At 31.6% G+C, this 18415-nt stretch overlaps 1 protein-coding gene and 1 long non-coding RNA gene across 4 annotated transcripts in view; one reads left to right on the forward strand and one right to left on the reverse strand.

Annotated features, from left to right (window-relative positions):
- The first annotated feature begins 1252 nt into the window (after window positions 1-1252).
- The window catches only part of LOC109794840 (naringenin 8-dimethylallyltransferase 2, chloroplastic-like), a 31212-nt gene continuing 14049 nt past the window's right edge, over window positions 1253-18415 (forward strand). For 2 of the 3 annotated variants that reach the window (XM_083072626.1, XM_083072627.1), the window contains exons 1-5: window positions 1253-1363; window positions 2357-2404; window positions 16663-16940; window positions 17131-17214; window positions 17319-17393. In XM_083072626.1, the coding sequence (XP_082928752.1) occupies window positions 1312-1363; window positions 2357-2404; window positions 16663-16940; window positions 17131-17214; window positions 17319-17393 (537 nt within the window). In that variant the 5' untranslated portion in view covers window positions 1253-1311. The remainder of the gene's footprint in view (window positions 1364-2356; window positions 2405-16662; window positions 16941-17130; window positions 17215-17318; window positions 17394-18415) is intronic. The other variant, XM_083072628.1, reaches the window with a different exon arrangement.
- LOC145956854 (uncharacterized) lies at window positions 10609-15765 on the reverse strand. The gene is made up of 2 exons (XR_014433154.1): window positions 13743-15765; window positions 10609-10848 (listed from the first exon to the last, which is right to left on the reverse strand). It is a non-coding gene; the product is annotated as an uncharacterized LOC145956854 (long non-coding RNA).

Below are 18415 nucleotides of genomic sequence, written 5' to 3' on the forward strand. Positions count from 1 at the left end.
ACTAAATACAAATATCCTGATTATTATTCATGTAGTTCACACAAATATGCAAAAAAGCTAATCATATAATTAAAGTTAATGGAGGTTTATCTGGTACTGTTATTATTTTTTAGAATAGCGAGGTCGCTTAAATAATAAAGTGAAACAAATTGAAGAGGAAATCATAAGAGGCCTTATATGAATATATTCACGATGAGTATTTCTCTCTTTTAGTACAAAAAATTAATAAATTAATTAATGACGAAAAATGACTTTACCTCGCTGCTCATGGGATTGCTAAATTTTAGTAACGGATTATTTTAAATTATATATATATATATATATATATATTCTTCACCAACTTTAATTTTTTTAGTAGTAATATTTTCTATTAGTTTATATTTTTAAACAATTTAATCGATATTTAAAAATCATTACGCACAAAATATTATATTATAAATTCATTGGTCTAAGTAATATTAAATTGTCTTTCTAAGTAAGATTAATTATGTTAAAAGTGATCAATTATATTTTCTAACAACTATTAATTATCAATAAAGTCGATAAATATTTTTAATTAATTATAATATTATAAAAAAATTATTATATTAAAAATTAAAGCAATCTCATGTAGAGTTACATTTTTTTTCTCTGATTTTAAAAGTTGTTTTCTATTTGAAAAAATGGTTAAAAAAAACTTTTCATTCCTTTAAAATTAGTCCAATTTAAAAAGGTGAAAAAGTGAAAAATGGAAATTGACGTAATATATACATTTTAAAATATATTAAAATATGAATACTTTGATTACTTTCAAGTTGTTGTTCAATTTTAACTAAATTTGACATATATGATCTAAGAGATATGAACTTTCAATCTAACAGTTGAATTTTCAAAATTCACATTTAATATAAAATTATTAAGCATTGTAACACTTAATAAAAATTACATCGGTGTCGTTTGAACTCTCTTCATATATATATATATATATATATGATTTATCTATTTAGTAGTAGTTGGATAGGGATTGTAGAAATTTATTTTTATAAAAAAAAATTGCATATATAAGTTATGCTACTTAATTAAGTTGAATTGTTGTAGGTGTTATAGTAGTATACATTAGTAAACAAGTTGTATTATCGAATATTTAATTAATCAAATAATTGCGAACTGTGACGTCACCCACGACAATCTAGACTTTGAAACAAATTAAAAAATTAATTAAAAATGCGATTTCAACCTTTAATTGATAGGATCAAACTCTCTTAATTAGTTCATAAGAAGGAGAGTTTGTGTTTTGATGAAACTGAACGACAAAAGCTCTTTGAAAAGTTAATGGCTTCTTTGCATCTTGGGTCTTTCCCTGTATCCTTTTCTGTTCCTGCTGGTAAGCCATGAAACTTGTTCCATTTTTTGTGTAATATTTCTGAAAATTCACTAGTACAAAAGAGGTGTACTACGTCGGATATTTTAGGCTTTTTACGTCAGAAAACGTACCGACGTAGAAGCGGGAGACGTAAATTTTACGTCGGGGCTTCAAATCCGACGTAAATTTACGTCGGAAATTACGAAACCCGACGTAAAAAAGTCGTAAAAAAACAAAAAAAAAAAAACTTAAGAACGCAGGCAGAACGGCCCGTTCTGCTTGGAGAACGGCCCGTTCTGCTTGGAGAACGGCCCGTTCTGCTTGGAGAACGGCCCGTTCTGCTTGGAGAACGGCCCGTTCTGCTTGGAGAACGGCCCGTTCTGCTTGGAGAACAGCCGTTCTGCTTGCAGAACAAGCCATTCTGCTTCGTAGAATAACAACAACAAAAACGTCCACTACCTACACAAATAAAACAACCAAAAAATCGAATAAAATAGATAACCAGAGTAGCAATGCTAAGTAGAAAAGTGCTAACGAAACCTTGTTTCATACCTGAGGAGCAGCAACAATGTGCAAATGAGTAACAAAGAGTTCATCCCTCTGCAAAAAACAAGAAAACGATTCAGTAACAAAGAAGAGGGAGAGGGTTTACAGAGAAAAAAATGAAAAGTGATGAAAAGTGAATGCGCGCGGTGTGCCTCGCGCTCTCTTATTCAAATTTGCGTCTTTTTTACGTCGGACCTGGTAGGGTGCGACGTAAATTGGACTTTTTACGTCAGACCTTCCCAGGTGCGACGTAGATTGGACTTTTTACGTCGGACCTTACCAGGTGCGACGTAAAAAAGTTCGCAAAAATTACAAAAATGCCACCGCATTTTTTTTACGTCGGATTTTCATATTTCCGACGTAAAAGGGGTGACGTAATATGCTTATTTTCTACTAGTGATTTAAGATGTTTGTTCATTTTCTGAAAAGAAATTTGCTGCGACTAACGTGAAGAGACATTATTTGCAGTTGGAAGTTATGGGAGGACTAAAAAATGCGCCAACAGTTACTATACAAGTATGTTTATTTATTTATTTCCATCTCTTTGGACAAAAAATTTATTGCAATGTTTCATTATGTTGATTTTGTTCACCAGTACCTTTAAGAATCCTTCAGTTTTTTTAAGAATGTGAAATAGAAGGGCTCTTGCTCTATCAGTTTTTCTATAAGGAGTAGACAGCCAATGAGCCAAAAAGGAAATTTTACACATGTAATTTGTTTTTGATTTGTTTTTTACTTTTTCACATACATAAGTGGTTATAGATTAGATAATATTACTGATTTAAATTATTTAACTTTTTAATTATCTTCCAATCAATTTAGTTTAAAATTTAAATATGGTCCAATCCAATATAATTTAATGCAATTTGGATTTTATTTTTTTTGGTTCTCTTCAAAATATTAAATAAATTGTAAGATGCACAATAAACATAATAAAAATAATTAAAAATATCACGTATATTATCTACAAGTCATTATATGTATAGATTTTTTTTTTCAAAACTTGTATGATATTTCTATTTAAAGTAATCAGAATTATAAACTCTCCTACTCATAAGCATAACTTTAAATAAGTCAGATAAATTTGTTCAATTTTTTTTTTATGGGGAGGGGGTGATTTTTATAATTTGCTAACTGTTTTTGTTACAACCTTAGCCCCCAAATGTAGTTTTTATAAAATATTAATTATAGTTATACTAAATAAAAATAGTTAAATTTAATTATTATGAAATAAAGGAAACTTTAATAATAATAAAAAAAATATAAATAGGCAAAAACTTTTACAAAAGTTCCCACTTCTAAAACTTAAACAATAATATAAGTATATAACCAGACATATAGATCAAAATAGCTAATCCTATTACAATGTCAGTCTAAAATAAGCTTTAATAATCAGTTATTTTTTTTAAAAAAAATCGCTTGCGAAATCAATTTTAAAATATTCGATGTTGTAGGAGTGACTATTTAAAATTGGGATATAATCAATTTTAAAATGTTAAAAGACAACATAAACCCATCGAAGCAATCTGCGGTGGCGCAATCGAACGCATTTTTTTTTTCACCAAACCTTGCCACACACACCATAATTTAAAAGTCACATAATTTTTTTTTAATGAAATGAAGCAACTCATGATGAAACTCGTCCTTATCATCGTTGCGAAGGCCACCAAAGCATCTCTAACATCCTTAATGTCTGCGATACTTGAAAAAATGGGAGTGAGATGGGGTTGGTGAAGAAACTATGATATCTTGATCCGTGGAGGATGGAAGAGACAAAGAACGTGGAAATCTACCAATTTTAAATCCCCTTCTTAATATATTAGTTCTGATTTAGAAAACAATTTTAAAATTGGGTATTAGTATACCTGATTTATATTAAAATCGGGTTTCCTTTATCAATTTTAATAGTATCTTCTAAATCGGTTATATCACAGCCGATTTAGAAAGTATTTGCTTTAATTTTAATTTTGTCACCGTGTTAGATATAAAATTGAAAATCTAGCTTTCTAGTAACCGATTTTATATTCATGATATTAATCTAATTTTCTACTATTGCAATCTAATCAAAGCAATCTCATAAAATAAAAGTGAAAGTTTAAACTTTTTCTCTATTAGATTTAAACTCATGTACCTAATTTACACCTGAAATGACATTTAGTCCAAATCAAGAACTTACACAAAAAACAGAGGAGTTAGAATGTCTCATACATGTTAAAAGCACATATAGAGAAAGTAAGGTAGATTTAAACACTCACAACCATCATAGCAATACACAAGCAACAACAATTCAAAAATACTTATGTGGACTTGTGCTCTTAACTCTGTATATATGTAGTGTCATTCTCTTCACATAAAACACTTGCAACTATGAGATTGTCCTAAGTACACAAACTAGATCACCACAATGGGTGATGATTTCAATCCACTCTCAACTAGGAAGAAGCAAGGTTAAATGAATCATTTGGTTACTTTCTTCGTTTTTCATGTTGTTTCCTTTTTCTTGTTATATTATTATTTCTCCTAGTTGTTCTTTTTATCTCTAGGTCGTAAACCGAGTCTTCAGCTAGAACCTTAACTCGTATAAACATGAATTATGTAAACTAGAATACACAAATCAGCACAAGATAATAAATACTAAAGAACTATACAAAGACAAAAAGTAAAACTTAATAAGCTATGAACATGAAAATGATAGATATTTGGACACAAGTCCCCAACAACAACACTTGAGACTTGTTGATCCTTTGCCAAATATATCAATATTAATTTATAATCATATCAATATTAATTTATAATTAGTAGTGAGTATGACTCATCTCCACGGGAACTTGGCATAGATTGACCAAATTTTAGATTCAAAACCAATTAAGCATAAATTACTATCCACATTTCTATTGACATATGACACAAATTTTTTTTTATAATTTATAATTCAAACTAAATAAGATGCAACAAGTATTAAAATTGGACTTAATTCAATTTATTTAGACGGTTGAGATAAAACCTTACCAACCAAGATTTAATGTACTCCTTAATCTAAGACACATGCTTTGCTCATATTTATTCCAAAAATTTAATTGATATATATTTCTAATCACCGATTCCTTGATATTTAGTTCTAAGCATCTTCATAGATCATCTATCCCTTGCATGACTAATGAAGAAAAGTTGCATGAATTTCATTAAGTTATATGACTAATGAGTTGAACTATATTCCTAGCAATTCATTAGGTGATTCAATTTAGTTATTGATCTAAAGACCTTCTTCCAATCAATCAAAGATCATAGATTATGATACAGACAATCAAGATGAGACAAGCATTAAGTGCATAAGAGAATCACTAATGAAAACTAAATAAAGGCTAAGCATAAATGTATTGATCAAGAGAAATACATATGAAGGTTGATTACATTTGATCCCAAGAAATAAGAAAGTTTGTTACTCATACTAAAGAGTGCCAACTCAAGGTTACAAAATGATCTCATCACTTGATTTAACTTCCACTCTTCAAGACTAGAAATGATGGGTATCAGTTCCCTCCTAGCACCAAGCTTCAATCCCAGAATGAGAGAGAGAGAGATAGAGAGAGAGAAAGAAAGAGTTAAAGTGTAGAGTGATATGCCTTTGAGGTCTGAATCTTTCTCCTTTTATAGCACAAGTAAGATGTCATACTTTAGGTCAAAAATCGCTTAGTTAAATAAATTCATTGGGTGAATTTGAGGTTTCTTCATCTTAGGGTAACAAATTCCCCAAACAAAAGAAATTTTGCTAACCATTTCATCTAAACAAAGAAAAAGGCTAGAGAATCAATTTAGATGTTTTATTTTAAATAGATAATTCATGTAAATTTGAAATTTGATTTTAATTTTATAAGTTAAGATAATTATCTACAACTTTTATTTTGATCTCAAGTGTTGGATTAACCATCATTTAAGTCTAAATTTGATAACTTAACCTTGGCTCACTAATTTGATTATATCTTGAGTTTTAAACCTCCTTTTTGAGTACTTCCAACTCTATTAGAAAACTCATATTCAAGACTACAATTATTATGAAGACCTCAAAAGCTATTTCAACAATTAAAATTGAGCAAAACCATGGTTAAACTTAGGATGGCTATGTTAAAAATTTTTAGAAACTACACAAGCTTGCTCCATTTAGCATGAGCATACTCCTTTAGCATAACCATGCTTAAATTAAGCATGGTCATGGTCACCCCCAACACAACCTTGGTACCTCCTAAGCATAATTGTGCGATAAAAAATAGAGCTCTAAAAGTGCAAACTCAATTTTGAAAAGACAAATTATTTTCTCCAATTCTTACTCTAACACTATGAATTTCACAAAGTGTACTAGATTAACACTTAAGAACCCTAAGAAGACAAATAATTTAAGTTTATCTCAATCAACAAACCAATTTATGAAATTATACAATTAAGCATGAAGATCTTGTTTTCAAAAAATTTTGGGGTGCTTAGAATCTCTTTAGTCATATAAAAAACCTAAAAAAGCTTAAGGATCACCGTGTACTATCCAAAATTCTTAACATATGCCCATATATGAGATAATTTTCATTCTCCCTCTTACCTTAGATGGTGATGTTTAAATCTATAGGGCGTGATCTTAAGAATCCAAAAGTTGCTCCTCAAGTTCTTTAGGCAAGTTCTCCTCTACAGTTCCTCTCAAGATTAGGAAGCAAAACACATAAGTCCTAAAGTGTAATATTTTGATCCCTCAATTTTAGTCTCTTAAAATACTAAATGTTGATTTAGGCTTTAAAATCCAAACTCAAACTTAACTTTATACTACCACAATCCAACCAACCCAAATATTTTATTATCTTTCTATAAACACTCTTATTTTATTAAAACCATCCTTAGTTTAATTTATAAGCCTATCTAAATATAAACAATCCAACTAATAAAATAAAATATATATTATTTAGTTATATTATTTTATTTTTGAAAAATGGGATGTTATAACTCTCCCTCCTTTATACAAAATTTGTCTATGAATTTTACGTGTAATGAACAACTCTAGGTAAGACTCCTTTATCTTGCTCTTAAGCTCCCATGTAACACTTTTAGTAGTAGGTCCTTCCAAAATAACCTTAAATAAGAGAATTTCCTTTTATATAAGTTGTTTAACCCTTCAATCTTTAACTCTCATTGGTAAGGTTTTAAAGGTTAAGTTCCTTTTTACCTTAAGATCATCCAACTCAATCACATGTGACAAACCATGGACATATTTACAGAGTTGAGTCACATGAAAGACATTATGGAGATTTAAGAGGTTTGGAAGCAAAGCAACTCGATATGCAATTCACCTACTCCTTTTAAGATTTGATTGGGACTAATGAAACAAGGTGTAAGTTTTTTAGATTTTAAGGCTCTACCAACCCAGTTCATGGAGGGACTCTCAAGAATACATGATCTTCTTGGAAGTTTGAGTCTTTTTTCTCTTATAAATATAACTTTTTTGCTTACTTCGAGCAATTTTCATCTTCTCTTAGATTATCTTGACCTATTTTGTAGTCTATTGCACTACATTAGGCCCTAGCTCAAGGTACTCACTAGGTTTACACAAACACAAGGGTGTCCTACACCTCCACCTATAAAGGTCTTGATAGCGTGTCATCCTAATACTATAATGGTAACCATTATTATAGGCAAGCTCTGCCAAAGGCATGGTACTATTCCAACTATTCCCTCAATGTAACACATATGCTCTCAATATGTCTTCTAAGGATTGGGTGATTCTCTTAATTTGGCTATCTATTTGAGCGTGATATGATGAATCAACCTAAGTTTGGTCCCCAGGGCTTAGTACAAACTTGAAGGTATTTGGTATTCCACCTTAGCTTTTTGGCACACAACACTAGTACACATAAACTCATTTATCTCATTTTTCATATTAGGTTACCAAAACATCTTCATAAGGATCATGATACATGTTAATGGTACTAGCTAGTGTGAAAACTAAGCTTACTCCAATGATCTTTCTATTAACTTCCCAAGCTTAGTATTTCTAGGCACACGAATCCTAACTTTAAACCTTAACACTCCATTTTTTCCAAAATTAAAATTACCCATTTCTCCTTACTCTATGGCTTCTAGCATATCTACCAAAAATTGATTAGTCTCCAGACCTTCACTAATCGTCTCATTTAATCACTAGTGGCCTTCAACATTCCAATCTCACATTGTTAGGGTAATTTCACAAGTTAAGCTCATATACCTAAAATCAGTTATCAAATCCATCTCTCTAATCATTAATGATGACACGTGTAAGGATTTTTTACTTAAGGCATCAACTATCACATTGACTATACCCAGGTGATATCTAGGCACAAAGTCATAATCCTTAACAAATTTTAATCACTTTCTCTACTTATGTTCAACTCTTTTTGATCAAACAAATACCTAAGACTCTTGTGATCAATTAAAACCTCAAATCTTAAACCATATAGGTAATGACTCCAAAGTTTCAAAATGAAAATTATAGCAACTAACTCAAAATCATATGTAAGGTAGTTTCTCTCATAGGTTTTCAATCACCCAAAAGTAATAGCTACAACTTTACTCTCTTGCATCAACCACTAGTGCAAAATCAGTCTTTTACGTCACCGTTTTCTCGTCAGTCATAAAAACACCTAACATAAAAAATACGCGGTGACATTTTTGAAATTAATCTAAATTTTTTTACTTCGGACCAAAGGGGGGTTCGACGTAAAAATTAAAATCTACGTTAGATATGAAGTAAAATCCAACGTAGATTTCAATTTTTATGTCTGACCCCTTTTGGTCCGACGTAAAAAAGTTATTTTATTCCCCCAGCACCTTCATCTTTTTCGTGCGTGCAAGTGTTTTTACATGTTTTCCTCTAGCGGTTTCCTCTGACAATTTCTGGCAACGACAACGATAGTGAGCGGTGACGACAATGACGGTGAGCGGTGACGACAACGGTAGCGAAACCCATTTTTGATTCTAAACTTATCTCTCAAATTGGGTTGAAGCATTTAGGCGTTTTCACGAATTGAGGTTAGTGCTTTCATGTGTGTGTTAATCTTTTTGTGTAAAAATGTTGTTTTACTCCTGCACGCGAGTGTTCATGACACTGTTTTCCTCTCCAACGATTTTCGGCAACAGTGGTGATAGACCTTTGGGTGTTTTTCGTTCACGGTGCACGGCGGCAAGACCCATTTTTTATTCTAGACCTATCTCTCTGATTGGATTGAAGCATTTGAGTATTTTTTGGACGTGTTTACGGATTTAGATTTATTTTTTATTTATCTATCAACCATTTTACGTTGAGCATGGAGATGTCTGACATAATTTTACGTCGGCTAAAACACTTGATGTAAATTTACGTCTCCCACATTAACGTCAGACTTTTTTCCAACGTAAAAAATCTAAAATAACAGACATAAAAGGTCTCTTTTGTGCTAATGAACATGTCTCCTAAACCTATTTTAAATGCTATAGGTCAAAGTGAATCAATTTTTGAAACCTTTTTTCCTATTTGAAAGATAATCAATATTGACTTGTTTACTTTTATTTTATTTTACCTTTTGATAGTAGTTTAACACATTAAAACTATAGTTCATTATGATTTATTAATGATAATCTAATTTTAAATGATATTGGTGTAGCATTTTATGATATTTTTATTATTTTTAATTTGGTTAAAACTCTTATTTGGTCCCTTATAATATTTTTGTTTTAATTTAGTCCCACTTTAATTTTTAGTTTCAATTTGGTCCCCAATAATTTAAATTATTGCAATTTGGGACTTCCGTCCAAATGATTTAAATGGAGTTAACTGTTGGCCACGTGGATGCCATGTGGATGCCACGTAGATGCATACGTGGATGCCAAATCTCATGAATACATCTGGAACCAGAACGGTCCGTTCTGAAACCAAAACGGCCCGTTCTGATTGAACAAGTTATGTGTTAATTTTGCAACTGGAACGGGCCGTTCCAAATGCAAATTTAACACACCATGTGTGCATCAGAACGGCCCATTCCAGAACGCCAACTTCATACATGTGTTGATCAAAATGCCGCAATGTGGTTCAAAAATTGAAAATAAAAATTCATAACATATCATAAATTCAAAGACAGAAACATGGTTAAGAAACTGAAAATAAAAATTCAGAACATAACATACACTACAAAAAAACGCGTTAATAATGGCAGTTATAATTATAAATAATGACATTTATGACAGTCAATATATACATGTGTGGCGGTTCCCTGTAGCGCCATAATTTATGCCGCCACAAAGTAAAAAACGATGGTTACAAGCGCACCGTCGCAACAGCCGCCATTTAATACATTGTGTAAAGCGACGGTTTAGAAGTGTAAATAATGACACTCTAAAATGTCGTAAGTTACAAAATAAAAAATAATTATATAGGTTAATAATGACAATTTTGAGCGCCATTATTTCCATAATAATATGGCATGATCAAACTGCCATTATTATAACAATTTGTACATAAAAATATGACGCTTCTAACTGTCGTAATTTTCAAATAAATATTTTTTTTCATCATAATTATTTATAAAAATTAAATTTTTAATTAAATATTTTTAATATTAAAAACACCTGTATATTTAAAATGTCATAATTGTGTGAAATCGAAGTAATCAACAACTCTTAAAACATTCAACCAACCAAGTTCATTCAATATACTTCAACTTGTAATAACAAAATACAAAACATAAAGTTGATTCATTCATTACTTGTACTAGGTAAAACATAAATAGTTATATCAAACAGAGTCAAAGTACTTCATAAGTTTTAAATTCATTACATAAACTAAAGTAGCATTTTCTAATATACTAATGTGCCTAACTAGCCTTCCTTTGGCTACCCTCATTATCAGCATTGCTTCCTCTTGAAGATCCTCTTATGTTGTTTGGTGATGGAGCACCACTTCCAACATCTGATACCTGAAATAATAAAAATAATTTTATATCAATTAATTTCAATCACGTAATATAATAAAACTAAGACAACATATGCACATTTCTTAACTCAATCATTTTCAACTATTTAATTATATACTTGATTAACAGAAGTATGAACTAAGCCACACTACAAAAAAATATGTATTTAACTGGGTTTTTTTAACGAGGGTTATGCTAACCCTCGGGAACATAAGTAATTAACTAGGGTTTCAATAACCCTCGTTAAGTATTATTAAATTACAGGGGTTAAAATTTAAAACCGTTGGTATATTTTAATAATATATTATTTTTTTAAATTTTTTTTATTTTTGTAATGATAATTTTTTTTTTTTCATTTCCCTCTCCCTTATCTTTTGGTTTCCCTCTCTCACCAAACCCTAAGCCCCCTCCTTCATTCCGCTTCGCAATGGCGAACTCCAACCCCCTTCTTCCTCCGCCACATCACCCAAACCCTCCCCTCCTTCTCTCCCTCCGACTCCCTCGCCTTCCTCCACCTCTTTCGTTCATACTCGGCGCAATGCAACTCGCGGAAGGCGAAGGAATCGAACCCGGCGTGCAAAGTGGAGGTGAAGCGCGGAATGGAAGAGCGTCTGCCGCAGATAACGGTGACCTTTGAGCAAGTCTTCGACGCCACCTCCACCCCCGCTCAAAGCATAAGAAGCCTCATTTTGAAAAAGGGTCAATACTTCGAGACCGAGCAGATGTTCCGCGAAGCAGGCGAATCCTGGCCCGTTATCATCCCCAACCAAGAGCTTTCCCAGACCGCACCCCCCACCAAAGTGCGTTTCCAATTTATTTTTTTATGACAAGCATTTACTAAATGGTAGGGGTAAACTGGATCAACATGGTTCCAATATCTTAGATCACAAATAAATTCAAAGTTTTTAATCTTCAAAACGCAGTAATCTTCCAACAATTTATCCTTGAAGGTGTTGTTCTCCGGCGAGTTGGAGGTTGCCACTGACGAAGACGAGCATGCAGGCGTTGACGCCGGAGGGCTGGCAGTCGACGGTGGAGATGGAGTGGTGGCACTGCTGGAAAGGGAGGGAAGTGAGTTTGGTGACGATGTAGGGGGCGCCTTGGATCTTCTGGCCCTCGAAGGTGAGCATGGAACCATCCTGATAGAGACCCACCAAGCCTGCTCTGTTGGTGTTGAAGGTGCTGTAGTAGTGCTCTACAAGGCTTGGAAGCAGGGATTGGAAACGGGGGTTAACGGGGGTTTATAACCCCTGGTAGACTATGTCGTTAACGGGGGTTACAAAATCGTGGTTATGCTATGCGCACTTCCGGGGGTTGTCAAAAACCGCTGGTAAATCGTTTGTCACGGATGCTTTCCCGGCGAAAATCACAACCGCAGGAAATACATTTTCTGGAGGTTTTAACCGCGGGTAATGCAAAAAATAACCCACGTTAACTCTATTTTTTCTTGTAGTGCCAGCAGCCATAGCAGCCAAATCTTCAGGTATGAAAACACATGGTATCACCCATTAAAACCCTGACCATACGAATTAAAACATCGCCCATTTTGGAAAATTGCTTAACTAAGCAATTATTCTTATTCTTTGTTCACAAGTTTAAATACAGGGTTTCTAAAAATATGCAAAAAAGAGTTTTATTAGAGTTTAATTTCCATGCATATAAATATCAACTAATTAGAAATCTGACAACTAAAAATAGTTATAGTAGTAAAAATTAACAAGCTTATTGTACATAGAAACTATAATTGGATGAGAATAGTATTTATAGTTTTATACTGTCCATCTATATACTATTTATTCATTTTTATTATTTGTATAAACCCGTCAAACCTAATGAAATAGGAGTATATAGTTAATAGAGTTTAATGTTAACAGGACCCATAGAGTTAAATGTTACAAGTCTAAGTTCAAATAAGCTTTTTCTTTTTCCGTTAACAAGAAGAGCACCATACAAAATCCGCAAACATTCAATGAATTTTATTAATACATCCATACGAACAATGCCTTCAAAACAAAGCCATTAACTAATTGAGAATTTTATTAATGGCATCTATAATTATTATTATAAGATAGAAGGCATAAACCTTAAGAACAATGACTAGCTTTTTGATATGATAAGCAAATTCTTTCACTTTGGTTAGATGATAGATACCTAAGCCCTTTTAACAAGACTTTACAAAGAATATGCGCTCAAAGATTAGCTAAACAACCAATTAGAATTTGGGGGCAAGGGAGAGATTGTAATTTATCAGTTTAGGCAAGCATATGCCTCTATCTAGAAGAAAAAAAAAATCCAAAGTCTGCATCACGTTTTACAAAAACATTCTCATAATTATTCGTGACATCAACCAAAGTGTCTATAAACCAACAGAATGTATATCCATTATAAATTGAAGAGAACATATTGAAGATCCACAAGAAGCTGAATCAAGAAACAACCACTATGTAAATCAAATCCATAACAAATTAGAGTTAGATTGGTTCCTTTCCCATCACAGGACCATCCTTTTACAGAGAAAGACAAATACCAAGCTCTCCACATTCCTTCTCAGTTCCCTAATTTGAAATCAAAGTTCAACACAACATAAATACCAATATTTTCAACTTAAGCTCCCAATTTCAAACATGAAACAGCAACCCAAGAACACTCGAAAAAACAGAAATAAAGAAAAAATCCAAACCACAAGATTCACAGGAAAAAAAAAAGATCGTGCTAACAGACACATAATAAGAAAAGATAGCGTTTAAAATAACATTCACAACGCACAAACCTTTAATAAATGAAACTCTAATTCTAATTGCAAACCAATACTATAAGCAGCCATGCAACCAAGTTTCAATTCCTTGGGTGATTTTGGCATTGTTGTTCATTCTTAATTGAAGTTTCTTCTCATTTACCTAAGTTGTTCTTGAATGCAGAGGCCCTTAGGGTTAGCAATAGTCTCAATCTTGTGGGCCAGGACCACCGCGATGCGGTCACACCAGAGACGGACGCCCTTCACCTCTGACCGGAAGGAGAGCTCATCGATGCACCGGGACTGGTGGTCGTCCCAGATCATCAACTTGTTCGGATCCGCCGCCCACGAAGGCGAGGATGTTGCATCGGAAGAGCATGTGGACCAGGCCCACGCCACCGTCGGGGCCGAAGTCGCAGCGGAAGATCTCGCGAAAGGGCTCGCAGTTGAAGATGTGGAAGCCGCGGTCGGTGGCGACAGCGAAGCAGCCAGAGTCCTGGTTGAAGGAGAGGTGGAGGAGGGTGGAGGAGTGGTAATCCGGGGTTTGGGTGGCGGTGGCGGTGGCGGTGGGAGGAGCTACCTCGTCTGAATCTAGGGTTTGTAGCGGTGTAGGAGTGGAGGAGGGTTTGGGGATTTGAAGAGAGGGGGAGGGGGTTGTTGATGAGTGAAAAGGCAGCGTGCACCCTGCGCGAAAAAATTAGAGTTTTAATTTTTTAAAATTTCTTAATGAATTTTTTAAATAATTAATAAAATGAATATCTACTTAATAAATAATAAAATATAAAAATGGGAATTCAAATTTCAAAATTCATTAAGTCAAATTTGAGAAAAAATAAAGTTTAGTTTAGAAGCAAATAATAATGACATCTTTAAAAATAGAACAATATCATATTTTACATACATTTTTGTCGTTAAAATAATGACACTTATAAATGCCATATTTTGAATGAAAATAATGGCAGTTTTATAACTATCGTATTATAAAGTAAATAGTGACAGTTTCTTGAAACTGCCATATTAAAACCGCCATATTTAATTAGTTTTTTTGTAGTGATATACTAAAAAAGTTCAAAGAAATTACTAAGAAAGGAAATCATCTGGGTAACGCTGAAGGAAAACCCTAAATCACAAAAATTCAGGTTGTACCTCCTCAAGAACAAGTTGTTATTGTTGGGGTACATCATCAATGACTTCAAGGGAAAACATCGTTTCGTTTCATCCTTGACTGTATAGTGTCAATTTGGTAGTAAGTGGTTCACTCCAGTTTGACTAACAATGAAATAAAACTTGCTACCATTGTCCTTAGTGATACACTGCATCGTCCTTAATAATATACTGTATAGCCCAAATGTTTAGCAATTGAAGTTATCAATCCCCATTGACAATATTGCCAAATCTAGTGATTGAAATGCTTTGTAAATTGGGTTTTTTTTTTCTTGCACGATTAACAGCATGGGTTCTAGAACTAGAACGACCTGTTCTGAAACCAGAACGGCCCGTTCTAGTTACACTATTGGTGTGTAAATTTTGCATCTGGAACGGCCCGTTCCAGGTACAAAATTTACACACCAAAAGTGCAATCAGAATAGGCCGTTCTGGTTCCAGGTGTATTCAAGAAATTTGGCATCCATCTACGTGGCATCCACCTGGCATCCACGTGGCCAACAGTTAACTTCGTTTAAATCATTTGGACGGAAGTACCAAATTGCAATAATTTAAATTATTGGGGATCAAATTGAAACAAAAAATTAAAGCGAGAGTAAATTGAAACAAAAAAATATTATCAAGACTAAATAAAGGTTTTAACCTTTTAATTTTAATGCAAATATTTTTAATCATGTTGTATATATGTAATGTTGTACATATGTAAGTTTGTATTTTTTAAAAATTTCTTTTTACCAATATGGTTATTATTATTTGGTGGGTCAACTTATTAAAACAAAATTTGGTAGATTAACCCACTACCATCAAGGAATGGTTAGGATTTTCAACCCACTTAATCAACTAAGTCAACTTGTCCCGTCTTTTTTGTGTCCACTACAAAAATTAAAAGCATAATTACAATTACTTGGATTGTTAAAATACTGAAGAGGATTTGTGATAAAACTAGTATTTATTTTTTTTACCATCATATTAATGAGAGTATCCTTAGACTTTGTCTGAGTTAGTCTCTATCTAAATTAAGATTATATTTTCAACGTCAATTTTTTTTTAAAGTAAATCAAAGATTTAAATTCCAGACTTTAAGACTTAAAGACTAATCACAAAATTTAGACCAAACTAACATTTTTTACAATGCTATTAGAGTTTGATTAGATAATTTTTTTAAAAAATAATTTGTATAAAAAGAAAATAAGAAAATAAGCAAGAAAAATGAAACTAGTTTTTGCATAAGTTAAAATATATAAGTTAAAAATATGTTTCTGAAAACACTAATATAAAAGAATTTTTAAAGATTAGTTTATCCATAAATTATGGAAAAAATTATTTTATTTTTTCTTCTCTTGTAAATGATTATAAAAATACTTATTGGAAAAATACTCTTAATTAATTGTGTCAATGTATTGCAGACAAGATTTGTATTCATAAAGAAGCAAGTAGTGATTTTGTGTGTGCTCTTTCCAAGAACATGAACAATGGAAATCATATATGTTATTATAATTTTCTTACTAAATTTTGCTACATGTGTTTATTTTTTTAATAAACTATTAAATTTTCCCAACAAATATTATTCTCTTTTCTAAATGGTTCTTAATATGAAGAAACTATAATTTTGATTCCTAACATAATGTAATTTGGAAAAAAAAAAAAATTAGAGATCAATTTGAAGACTTTTTTTCTTTCAATTTTTTTTAATAATTTGGAATTATTTAATATATGATTTCTGATAGTTCTAGAAATACTTAAATATATATATTTTAAAAAAAATTAGTTCAGAAATCATTTGGAAAATAGAATGATACTTCAAGAATGAAATTGATGGTTTACTCTTAATATTTATCCTAAAAGTAAAAAAAAAAAAAAAAAAAAAAAAATCTCTTTCCAATCTCACTGCTACTAACATTCAACATTTGATATTATAGGTTGTTACGTAACAAAAGCTTCATGGTGTAAAACTCAGAAAATCCATAATGAATATAACATTGAGAGGCGTCAACAACAACATCATATGAAGCATCATTATAGATGCATTGAGGTAGGATCCTCAAGTCAAGAATGTGCTAGAAGTTTTGTTGTGAATGCAGGAGAATCATTTGAATCTGAACCTCAAATTGCCAATCCTAAAAGCTTTTGGGGCTCTACCAAAGATTTCTTGTATGCTTTTTACAAATTTAGTAGGCCGTACGCAACGATTGTTACAGTTAAGTCAAACCTTTTTTCTTGCATTAATCTTTTATATAATATTAATCTAATTCTTTTGTATGAACCTATACCTAATTTTAGGGGGGAAAATTAGAACTATTTATACTTATTCCGATTTTAGGGAAAAAAAAGCTGTTACATTCTGAATCTTTTAGAATGATTTACTTAATTAGTTTTCGTGTGTACAGGCAATAAACATAACTTCTGTATCTCTCCTTGCAGTCGAGAAATTATCAGATATTTCTCCAATATTTTTTATTGGTTTGTTGAAGGTGGGGACTCAAATTTGTTGGTTATTTGAAAATGTCCAGCATATGCCATTTGACTCTAACTAACTTCATTAATTAATATTTCTGAATAATTAATTATATTTCAGGCCTTGGCAGTTTTCTTTCCCATGCACATATACAATGTAGGCGTGAATTACTTGGCTGACTTTGAAATAGACAAGGTATTAAACTTACTAGAAATGAATAACATGCTTATAGTTCATGAATTTGTTTTTCCTCTTTTGGACTTCTTTATATAGGTATACTCAACTCAGACCAATTTTGAGTTTTGAAAATTATACTTGGTGTATTTTTATATTGAAATTAGTTCACATTCAAAATTGAGCTTATGCTACTCACTTTTGCCTAATATTTTGAAACCTGTAATTTCTTTTATAAAGTTTGATATAAATAAATTAGAATATATTTTTATTAAAATTAATACGTGATAAACAAGCAGGAAAAATATCTTTATATGGGCAAGGATGAAGTTGTTGTTAAAGCAGTAGAGTTACTTTATCCAATCAATATATATATATATATATATATATATATATATATATATATATATATATATATCAATCTTTTAATAAATCGATTGTTAAATTAAATATTCTTATTAATGAAGTTTACAATTTTCAATAAAATTTTAAAACTATTTAATAATAAATAAATTTTATTTATTGTTTAATATTTTTAAAATATAAATGAGTCAATTATAGCATTACCTAACTACAAATCTTCAATTTATCTAATTTGTGTGTTTAGTTTTTGAAATAACATATAAAAAGATTAACCATTGGGTCATTAAACTTTAATACATTAAAAGAGTTGTTGAGACAAGTAATTTTTTTTTATATTGATATGATTTATTTTGAAAATATAAATTTCAAAATATTTTTGGTTTAATTTTTGAATACTAATTTCATTTGAATATTTTATCTAACTTTATGTTAAGTAAATCCCAACTTGGTCACCAGACGAACCTTGGGTGGGAAAAAAAAATGTTCATGTACAGATAAAATCCGTAATAGATTCGATTTAGATAGTTAAATAGGTAGCTATGAGTAATTTAAATGGATTTTCCTTGGTGATCACGATCATCCCCTGGTTCTTTCTTGTTGAAGCTAATGCTGCCCAACAAATTTCTTGGCCTTCATCGAGCATATGAGGATAAAATAGTAATTTATGAAAGATTACCCTT

This window comes from Cajanus cajan, chromosome 4 (genome assembly GCF_000230855.2).
Source record: "Cajanus cajan strain Asha chromosome 4, NIPB_CcT2T_4, whole genome shotgun sequence".
NCBI lineage: Eukaryota > Viridiplantae > Streptophyta > Magnoliopsida > Fabales > Fabaceae > Cajanus > Cajanus cajan.